The sequence below is a fragment of the Bufo gargarizans genome, chromosome 11, assembly GCF_014858855.1.
Source record: "Bufo gargarizans isolate SCDJY-AF-19 chromosome 11, ASM1485885v1, whole genome shotgun sequence".
Taxonomy (NCBI): domain Eukaryota; kingdom Metazoa; phylum Chordata; class Amphibia; order Anura; family Bufonidae; genus Bufo; species Bufo gargarizans.
This window is the reverse complement of record NC_058090.1, coordinates 45,957,357-45,968,470: the sequence shown is the minus strand read 5'-3', so window position 1 is coordinate 45,968,470 and position 11,114 is coordinate 45,957,357. Positions and strand designations below refer to the sequence as shown.

Below are 11,114 nucleotides of genomic sequence, written 5' to 3'. Positions count from 1 at the left end.
CAAAATACCGGAATGCCAGATCCATCCTTCCAGTCTGCGCATGTGCAGACCGGTAAATATGTGAAAAGAAATCAAAACGGATCCATTTGTCCATATGACAAACGGACAGCCAGATCCGTTCTTGCAATGCATTTTTAAGACTGCATTTTAAGACTGATCACGATCCTGATCAATCAGTTGGCATACGTTTTGCCGGATCTGGAAGGCAAGTGTGAAAGTAGCCATAAATAATCTGAAAATCCTACATTCCAGTTCTTTATAGAGATGGTCATACTAATTACATGCATTTTTAAAAATAATATATTTATTGGAGTTGAACATGTGATTGCATGTATAAAAACACTTCAATACTGCAGTGTATTATTGCCTGTCAGCTTAACTCTGGCAGGCGTCCTATTAAGAACTGCCCCTGACAGGGTCTAATAGGTGTGCTTAGACAGCAGACCCGGGGCCACTGTTGGGCCCCCCAGCTGGCAACGAGTGCAGGGCTCCACAATAAATATACATACGGCAGAATAATATGGTAGTATAGCAGGGTGCAGTGGTTTCGTCAAGCACTATTCACATTCTTTATTGATATTTAATACAATTAGAGCAAAAACATAAAACGTGTAGAAAATATAATACTCTGCAGATAAATTATCTCTAGAAGAGTGGCGCCATCTGTCGCGGGTCATCGGGCAGGACACTGACAGAGTCCTCTGCTCTCCCACACAGCATGCAGAGCATGCTGTACTCCTGAAAGAAACAGAGAAGCTTGGACAAATGTCTTAGTAGAATAAAAACATAAACCGTAGTTATAAATAGGTTATTGTACGAAAAAGGGAATGATTTAAGAGACAGAAAGACGCCACGAGTGATTTCTCATACAATATGCGCCGTACCTGATATTCATCCACCACACTGAAGGTATACTCGTGCTTTGCAATTACATGGTGACAATTTTTGCACATATCTGCAAAATAAAAAGAATATTCAGAGTTATTTCGCTCCATCTTGAAGTGTTATCAGTGTCTATTTGGTGCTAGCACTCCGAAGATACCTTATATTCAATCCTCAAACATCAATATAACAGCAACTGAATGCTTTTTTGGAGGCCGCCTCTGCATTCCTAATTTGTATAGGAAGTATGCATTACCACTTTAACGTCTGCAGCATTTTGGGGCCTTTCACCCCAACACCTTGAAAACCATAACTTTTTTAATTTTGCAATTGACATACTTATAACATATACAGATTATGGATTAACTTTTATTGAAGGGGTTTTCTGGGAGTAGAATACTGATGGGGTCTACCCACGGGATAGGTCATCAATATCTGAATGGTGGGAGACTCCTGCCGATTAGGTGTTTGAAGAGGATCCAGTGCTCTAGTCTAGCGAGTTCTGCGGCCTCATCCTAGACATGGGACACATGGCCAGTGTTCCCTCTAAGCTTTGGCAGTTGCTGAGCGGGGTCGGCTTAGAGATGGGCAATGCTTAGTCAAACTTGGGCGATAGGACAATCAAACAAGAGATCATCGCCGACATATTGGCAAAACAATAAATCTAGCCTACTAAGTAAGACCAGATAAAACAGTTACTGGAGTGGACGGACAGTGTGACAGAACCGCACACAAAATGTCTCCTGCGGAGTGAAGAAAGACCTTACTAAGTGCTAACCTGACACTGGCTAGGACGTCTAACTTATACATCTTCTTGTATACAGTGATACGGAACATGCTGGTATAACCTGGGCATCTCCGGTATATAATTATATATGTACAGCTGGTATAAGTAATACATCTTCTTGTATACAGTGATATGGAACATGCCGGTATAACCTAGGCATCTCCGGTATATAATTATATATGTACAGCTGGTATAAGTAATACATCTTCTTGTATACAGTGATATGGAACATGCTGGTATAACCTGGGCATCTCCGGTATATAATTATATATGTACAGCTGGTATAAGTAATACATCTTCTTGTATACAGTGATATGGAACATGCCTCTCCTGTGGTATATAGTTATATATGTAACTTTTCCCCCATTTTCCTTGGCTGAGACAAGCAACATTGCCAACGCAAAACCTGAAGGGAATGCAATGCTGTTCCAGAGAGACTCACTCGAGCCTCTCTAAGATGGCGGCGCCAACCAGCATGCCCTTGTTTTGCATTGGCTAGTCTGCTGTGATAAAACCTCCCATACAGAACATGCTGTTTTCATTGCTTTCTTAGGTAACACAGACACCGCTCCTGCTGCCCACATGAAGGACGTATCACTATCAGGCTCGCCAGAGGGACTCATTCACTTCACTCACTCTCGCCTATAGGATTAAAAATAATTACGATTGTTTAGTGTTCTCCCCTACTACTGACATTCTACCGTCATTGATTGCTGAACTGGTCTCTCCTGGTATTTCTAGAGTGGTAACTCGTGACCAGAAGTGGAGAACAGTGGGGGACAATAGTGGCACTAGTAGACTACTATTGCCACCATTGTCCCCCACTGTTCTCCACTTCTTGTCACGAGTTAACACTCTAGAAATACCAGGAGAGACCAGTTCAGCAATCAATGACGGTTTCTAGGATTTTACTTACTGTAGGTAGCCCATAGGAGAAACTCAGTCTCACTCTAGCGTTTGCCTCTGGCCTGGCTCTAAGATGGCGGCGCCGCCGCCACTACCGCACCTTACTGCCGGCTGCTGCTCAGTCCTCCTCTTCCTGCAAAAAGGAGGAGGCAGAAGTAGCGCGGCAATACGTGGTAGCTGGTAGGCGGCGCCCCGCTGTGCTGAGCCGCACAAGACTACGAGGAGGACGTCGGCGCCGTCACGCAGATGAGTCTGACGACAAGTGCTGGCATTTTGCCAGCAGCGTTAGCGAACTTAGCGGCGCGCTGTAGGCTGAGTGAGCGGGGCCACAATAATTGCTGCACGGCCGCCCACCCGCGCAGCTTAGAGGGAACACTGCACATGGCCTATGTGCAGCTCAGTCCTATTGAAGTGAATGGAAGCGAGCTGCAATACCAAGCACGGCCACTATAGCATGTACTGTGCCATGTCCTCATCAAACAGCTGATCGGTGGGGATGCTGGCGGCCGGACCCCTAACGATCAGATATTGATTAACAGTTTATCATTATTCTACTCCTGGAAAACCCCTTTAACTCTTTCAGGGAAACAGATAAAAATAGCAATTTCATTTACCATGTGGCATAAATAACATGATCTTTATTCTACGGGTCAGTAGGGTGATGGCAATACCAAATATGTACGGATTTTTCAATGTTTTAAAAAATGTTGCCGAATATGGGCTTGTTTTCTTGTGAGAACAGAACTATTTTGAGGTACATACACATTATTCACTAACTTTTATTTATTTAAGGGGAGATAAAAAATAAAAAAAAAGCAACTTGGCTGTAGTTTTTTTGCATTATTCACAGTGTAGTTTTTATAAGGTGTTATCTTTATTACACTGGTCATTACCCTCGCGGTTATACCATATATGTGTAATTTTTGCAAAATCAAAACCCTTTTTATAGAATTTAACTTTCATTATTAGGGGGCTTCACAACGTTATTGTTTTACGGCTTCTATAATGCTTTCGTATACTCAGAGGGCATCTAACTAAGCTTTGTTGGGCCCTTAACTGCCGTGGAAACCCATCAGCATCCGGGGATAAAGTTGCTGGGCACTAAAGGGGGGGCTCTCCCTCTGACTAACCATCTAGAGTCAGACCATTGGTCCCAAACCTTTTTTGCACCAAGGACCAGTTTCATGCAAGACAATTTTCCCAGGGACCGGGTGGGGGGGTTCTGGGGCGGGGCTTAGGGGGGTGCTGGTCGGCGCTGACTGATTCACACGCATAACAAAACACAAGGTGCATATTAAAATATATAACACTATATATACTGGGCTCTGCTGCACCTCTGATATTTTCAAGGTGACATGGAAGAGGAACTGCAGGTCATTCTCCCGCTCACTCCCTCAGATACTAGCTGAAACTGGATGCCGACAACCCCCCTCCCCCCTCGGGCCGTCATGTTTATTGCCATTGGTGGGGCAGTGAGACCTAACCAATCCATCCCTCACAAGCCCTTTTCAGCATTTTCATTGGTGGCTGTGGCTGGCCGGCATCACAGTTGGAAGTTGTGTGTGATGTAGGGTTGTTGCGATACCAAAATTTGATTCGATTTTGATAACATAAAAAAGTATTGTGATACTCGATACCATGCAAAAAAAATAAGACACCAAAAAAGCCACGTGCATTCCGCATTTAAAAAATAAATAAAATCAATTTTATTTTTTTCTGTTACGGCGTTCACGGCATAGGAGATTTTTTTTATATTTTAATACTTTGCACTTTTCGGACGTGGCTATATGTGATATGTTTATTTATTTATTGTTTATATATTTTATATGTAAAATTGGGAAAGGGGGATTTATGCTCAATATTTTGGTGTTTTTTTTTTAAACTTTATTTATTTTTTATTTTTAATTTAATAACTATTTCCCAGATCTGGGATCTTTTCATCCCTTGTCTATTCACCCTTATAGAGCTCTATCAGGGTGAATAGGACCTCACACTCTCCCTGCTGCCCTGTGCATAGTGTACACAGCAGCAGGGAGATGACTATGGCAGCCAGGGCTTCAGTAGCATCCTGGCTGCCATGGTAACCGATCAGAGCCCCAGGATTACACTGCTGGGGCTCCGATCAGAAGCTGCCACTGCACCACCAATGAGGAGGAGGGGACCCTGTGGCCACTGCGCCACCAATGATTTTAATACTAGGGGGGGGGGGGGCACTGCGCCACCAATTATTTTAATACTGGGGAGGGGGGCCACCAATGATAATGAACCTTTAATACAGGAGGCGGGTGACGGCAGCAGATCAGCGGCAGTTAACTGCCGCTGATCACAGCTCCCTGTCAGAGGCAGGGTGTCGGCTATGTGATTCTGCTGCCGGCACCTGCCTCCTGTATTGAAGGTTAACTATCATTGGTGGCGCAGTGCGCCTGCCCCTCTCTCTCCTCTTATTGGCAGCAGTGGCACAGAGGGGAGGGAGAGAGAAACTCCTTCTCCCCTGTGCTGCTGAGGGAACATGGCGCGCACTCCATGTTCTCTGATGCTAGGCTGCACAGTAGGGCAGCCTAGTATCGGTAAATGTCAAATCCCAGGGTTATATCGATACCAGGACAAAAGTATCGATATTTTGATACCCGCAACAGCCCTAGTGTGATGTGCGGGCCGGGCGCGCATGTGCCTGGCGCGTCCGCTCCTCTGTATTGTGGTGGCCCAGCAAACAATATTCCAGGGCCCGGTCCTGGGTCGCGGCCCAGCGGTTGAGGACCGCTGATCTAGATGACTGTGGCACGTAAGGAGTTAAATGGGATAAGACGAAGTAAGCTGCATGGGGTCACAGTAGATGGGTCTAGATTTTAGAGCTGTGTTATATAGAGGTGTCGGTTGCATATTACAGCTGGCACTCGCTGTACGACCATTTACGAGAAGGTGAAATGGATGTACAGTTGAGGGCAAGGACAAAAAAAAGAAATCACTTTATAATACTCTGCCCACTAGGTCATTAATATCTGATCGGCGGGGGTCTTACACCCGGCACCCCCGCTGATCAGCTGTTTGAAGAGAGGGCCACGCTGCATGTGAGTGCTGCTTCCTCTTCAATACACTGCTCGTCGTCTCCTGTGGAGCGGTGTTGTAGTGTAATTACAAGTACTCGCTCCATTCTGCACTTCTAAGACAACAGGCAGTGTAATGGAGTGCCGCCTGCTCTTCAAACAGCTCATGGGCAGGGGTGCCGGACCTCCGCCGATCAGATATTGATGACCTATACTGAGGAAAGACCACCAATATACACTGCCCGCACAACCCTTTTAAGTTAGGGAACAATATGAGCACTTACGATCATAGGTAATAATCTCTTCCCCGTCCTCTTCATCCGCTGTCTTATTGGCGATGAGCACAAAGTCTCGTGTATTGCACTTTGCACAACTTACATAATTCATTAGAAAGGATCCGGTCTCCAGACACGTGTGACCCTAGAAATAAGCAGACAAATATCAGGGCTTCTGGTGTAGCAGATACAGGCAGAGGTTATATATTTCACATGAGGCGAGCTCCACATACATAGTATACATAGTGTCAGGTTGGAATCTGTAACTTAGTTCATCCATCTATAAAAATGAGGCCTCATGCACAAAAATCGCGGATCTGCAAAAAACGGAAGCCAATTATGTCATAAACAATTTTCCAGCGGGCAAAAACGGAACTGTGGAGCGGATTCTAAAATCCTCAGCATGTCGAAAGGCGAGATCAGGGGTTAATCTGCAGGTAACACATGTGGATTCTGGTGAGGATTGGCAGCCAGAAAATCGCCATACACTACTCTGTGCATGCAGAGGAAACGCGTCAAGCATGGTTAGCACAGGGGTTGAACGAAAAAAAAAAAAAAAAAAAGTCCTTAAAAATCCTACACAGTGGAGTCCCATTATTCTGAGCACTTCCTACTTTCGACGTCGGCAGAAGGAAGTCAAGTGTGGCGAGCTGGCCCGGGGGGTACATAAGGTGTGCGATAGGCCAAGGGAGGCAGTAATTCTAAATCTGCACAGTCTGGGAACTGTTCATGTGCTGCTGTAGTGAGCGTATATTGTGAGTGGACAAATGGCTCCATTGTAAATAAGTGACGCGGAAACCGCGGAGCGCCACTGATGCGAGAGGTGAACTTCAGCTATAAAGGGGTGCGAGGGTGGACGGACACCACAGAGGAGCAGCTCACTGCCAAAAAGAATCAGGAGCTACCAGACATGGGTCTAAATGAAGTTGCTTTGGCAGAAAAGGCTTCAGTTTTTGCAGTGGTATCGGAATCGGACCTCCACTGATTGGCAGAGGGTGGCCATCTTGGATGAGTCACGTTTTCTGCTTCATTGAACGGATGGACGTTCTCCTGTCAGGTGAGAGACATCGGACACCCTGCAACACAAAAACGCCATGTCCACCTGATCAGGCGGCAACGTGCGGCTGGTCATCCTGCGATCACCCCGAAAAGCAAATAAACTGGAACACGTGGTCTCATCTAGTGTTGAGAGAACTTGTGTTTTCTAGTTCGGCGTACAAGGTTCGGATTATCTAAGAATTCCGCTATCACGGACCATAAGTTATGGCAGTGGAATCCATAACGGAATTCTTAGATAACCCGAACCTTGTATGCCGAACTAGAAACACAAGTTCGCTCAACACTAGTCTCATCCTTAGGCCGCATGCACACGGACGTTCCGTGCATTGGGGACCGCAATTGCAGTCCCCAATGCACGGGCAACATCTGTGCAGCGGGCCGGACCCATTCAACTTGAATGAATCCGTGGTCTGTCCGCACTGCAAAAAAAATATGACATGTTATATTTATTTGCGGTGCGGAACACTTCCGAGGTGCTTCCGGTGTTCCATTCAGTGACTCCGTTCCGCATCTCCGGAATTGCGGACCCATTCAAGTGCTCCTCACTTCCAGGATGCACGCGGACCGCATCTGTATTTTGCGGCTCCGTGATTTGCCTCAGGCCGAGGTCTGTCCCATTACAGGCACATAACAGTGCCCAGTGGCTGTGAAGGAGTCCGTCAGGTTACCGCCACACTGGCCGCCATCTTACAGACGCAATAGCGGAGCATGCTGCATTTGTTAGGCAGATGTGAAGGAAGCTGTGCTTTATGTGACATAGCGGCTTCTAACCACTGGGACACGGGGGGCGCCCTATGTCCTCTCCATGTCCATATTCATATGTACAGTATTTTTCCATAAACGCATCGATACCATGAGGGCCACCATTACAGCAGTTACATGGGGAATCCACCTAGCTTTCCCAGGCCCGAGTGGTAATCAGCTCTGTAGGAGGCAGGGGTGTACACACAGGGAGGAGGGCGACAATCACACACCATTAGTGCTCACCCAGCTTTCCCTCACTAGGAAACACCCTGACAGACCAGAGCTCACAACCAATCCCTTCCCCCATATGGTGACAAACACGGCCAGCCGTATACATCCGTCGTGTGACGTCACCACCCCGCGCGCCCCTCCTCACCCGGTCTGGGTACTCCTGCTGCACGCAGCCTCCACACATCGCGCTACCTACGGCCTCCGGTGTACGCTCCCCGCAACGTAAATTTCGTAAGGGTACAGCGTGAAGGGGAGCGGCTAAAACTCCATAGGAAACAGACCTCCTGACGTCACTGGGCCACGTGACATTCTCTTGTCACGTGACTCTGAATCGGCAGCTACCTGAATAGAAGGGTGGGAAGCTGGAGAGCAGGTGACGGATGGAGGGGGGGGGAGGGAGTGTCTGTACATGTGTGTGCTGAGGGGGGTCGAGAACTGTATGCTGGGGGATTCTCTGTGAGACTGTATGCAGGGGGGGCGCGCAGTGTGATTTTTGTATGTGGGCTGCTATCTGGGGAGGCCACATTGTATGCGACATGTTTTACTTAATACAACAGCTTTTCAGTATGTTCTCCGCACCTGATATTTATTCATATATATTTTCTACAAGTCGAAATGAAAGCTGCCGGTTTTACTGTTTTTAATAAAAACTTATTGTTTAACCCCAAAAAATGTTTTCTATATATTTTTGTTAATTTATCTATTTAAAAAAAAATAATATATATATAATTGCGTTATGGTCCGTGGTAACGAAATCCATGAGGCAATTCTGCTTTTACCACCAAGCGAAGCGTGAAAAAATATGAAATTCGCTTATCTCTAGTTGTAAAAACAAAACCCATAAAACTATATAAAGGTGGTTTCGCTGTAATCGTACTGACCCGGAGAATGAAGGGAACGCTGTAAAAACAAAACCCATAAAACTATATAAGGGCTCATGCACACGACCATGATATAACCCCTTTAAAGGGCTTCTGTCAGCCCACTAAACCGTTTTTTTTTGGTTAATAATAATCCCTACGCTGCGAGCTCCCTATACATAAGCTAAATATTCATTTTGGTTCAGTAGATTTTGTTAAAAAGCTATTTTTAAAATATGCAAATTACCTTGCAACCAGCAAGTAGGGCGGCTACTTGTTGGTAACAGCCGCATCCTCCGATCCTAAAGACGCCCCCTCCGCATTGTGATTGACAGGGCCAGGGAACGGAATCGTTCTCTGCTGGCCCTGTTTGAATTCAAAATATCGCGCCTGCGCCGTACCGGTCTTTAATCGGCGCAGGCGCACTGAGAGGCGGCCGCTCCATCCTCAATGCGCCTGCGCCGGGTGTAGATGTGACGTCATCGGCGCAGGCGCATTGAGGATGGAGCGGCCGCCTCTCAGTGCGCCTGCGCCGCTTAAAGACAGGTACGGCGCAGGCGCGATATTTTGAATTCAAACAGGGCCAGCAGAGAACGATCCCGTTCCTTGGCCCTGTCAATCACACAGCGGAGGGGGCGTCATTATGAGAGGAGGATGCGGCTGCTACCAGCAAGTAGCCGCCCTACTTGCTGGTAGCAAGGTAATTTACATATTATAAAAATTGCTTTTTAACAAAATCTACTGAACAAAAATGAATATTTAGCTTATGTATAGGGAGCTCGCAGCGTAGGGATTATTATTAACAAAAAAAAAAAAACGGTTTAGTGGGCTGACAGAAGCCCTTTAACCACCTCCGGACCGCCTAACGCACATGTGCGTTCCGGAGGTGGCAGGGCTGCGCACAGTCACGCATATACGCGTCATCTCGCAAGACGCGAGATGACGCGAGTATGCGCCCGCGCGTGCGCAGTTCGCGCCGGGCATTTCTTTCAGGACCATTTCGTCAGCAACCTGCCAGCCAATGATCGTGGCTGGCAGGTTGCTGATTTTTAAAAAATCCAATCAAAGTGCCAGATAGCAGATCATATTTGTAAATATGATCTGTTATATGGCTGCCTGCTCCTCTGCTGGTTCTTTTCGTCGGTTGGATCCAGCAGAGGAGCAGGCTTCACAGTGAGTACACCAACACTACACTATAGCCCCTGATCACCCCCCTGAACCCCAATTAACCCTTTGATCACCTCTTTGATCACCCCCTGTCAATCACAAGTGAAAAGAAAAAAGTGATCAGTGCAAACTGTCACTTTTTTTTTTCACTGTTATTGACCGTTAGGTTTTAGGTATAGTTTAGGTCCCTTGGTTAGGTAGTTAGCGATCAGTTAGCGCCCAGCCCACCGCACCGCAGTCCGTTATTCGCTGATTAGCGTATCGCTAATCAGCATTTGTACTTTTATAGTATCTGAAAGTGATCAAAACTGATCACGGTCAGATCTATAATAGTACTAGTGTCACTTTAGCTCGCCCTCCACCCAAAACGCAGTGTTTGCCCGATCAGGCCTGATCGGTCGCCCACACGTGCATTCGCCCACACCCGCCCCACCGCAGTGACAAAAAAAAAATTTTTTTTTGATCACTGCACATTCACTTTACACGCACTGCGGCGATAAAAAAATCAGTTTTGATATTTTTTATCAACCGCAGCGGCCTCCAGTACTTCGCTAGCCTCCCCTTTGTAAGACAGGCTTGCTTTTTTTTTCTTGGGTAGTCTCAGGGAATACCCCTAAATTTAGTTGCCCACATGTCAAACAGGGGGTATTCTTCTGAAGAGGCCTACAGGCTTCTGACCCAGTCGGATGAGGAGTGGGAACCCTCATCTGATGAATCCAGCGGGTCAGAATACGAACCTGTAGAAAGCAGTGGCTCTCTGACCCAAAGTTCGGACGAGGAGGCTGAGGTCCCTGATAGCACCAGGCGTACCCGGCCCCGTGTCGCTAGACCGCAGGTTGCGCAGGATCCGCTTCAAGAGCAGCAGAGTGGGGCTGGTGCTGTCGGATTACGTGGTGAGGCATACACCAGCAGCCCAGCCCTCCCTGGACCTAGTACCAGCACTGCCGTACAACCTGGTGAAGTAGCGAGCACCAGAAGGGCAGTTGAAGCTGGTACAGTGGCACGTGCAGTAGTGACCCCGTCGCAGCCACCGCAAAGACGTGCCCGTAGAGCCCCTAGAATCCCAGAGGTGCTGGCAAACCCTGATTGGCAGTCCCCAACTTCAGCCGCACCTGTAGTTTTCCCTTTCACTGCCCAGTCTGGAGTTCGGGTTGAGACG

General features: G+C 47.1%; 1 protein-coding gene across 1 annotated transcript; it reads right to left on the bottom strand.

The window, feature by feature from the left end:
* Nucleotides 1-282: 282 nt before the first annotated feature.
* On the bottom strand, nucleotides 283-8,229 carry CHURC1 (churchill domain containing 1). The gene is made up of 4 exons (XM_044272588.1): nucleotides 8,074-8,229; nucleotides 5,904-6,039; nucleotides 885-955; nucleotides 283-738 (listed from the first exon to the last, which is right to left on the bottom strand). The coding sequence occupies exons 1-4, from the start codon at nucleotides 8,110-8,112 to the stop codon at nucleotides 646-648; spliced, it is 339 nt and encodes a 112-aa protein (XP_044128523.1). The 5' UTR covers nucleotides 8,113-8,229; the 3' UTR covers nucleotides 283-645.
* Between the last annotated feature and the right edge of the window lie 2,885 nt (nucleotides 8,230-11,114).

Coding starts and splice junctions, on each gene's coding strand:
- CHURC1 (XM_044272588.1), bottom strand. CDS start 8,112: ATGTGTGGAGGCTGCGTGCAGCAGGAGTACCCAGACCGG. Junction 956..5,903: donor AGAGATTATTACCTATGATC/GTAAGTGCTCAT, acceptor TTTATTTTGCAG/ATATGTGCAAAAATTGTCAC. Junction 739..884: donor GTGTGGTGGATGAATATCAG/GTACGGCGCATA, acceptor TGTTTCTTTCAG/GAGTACAGCATGCTCTGCAT.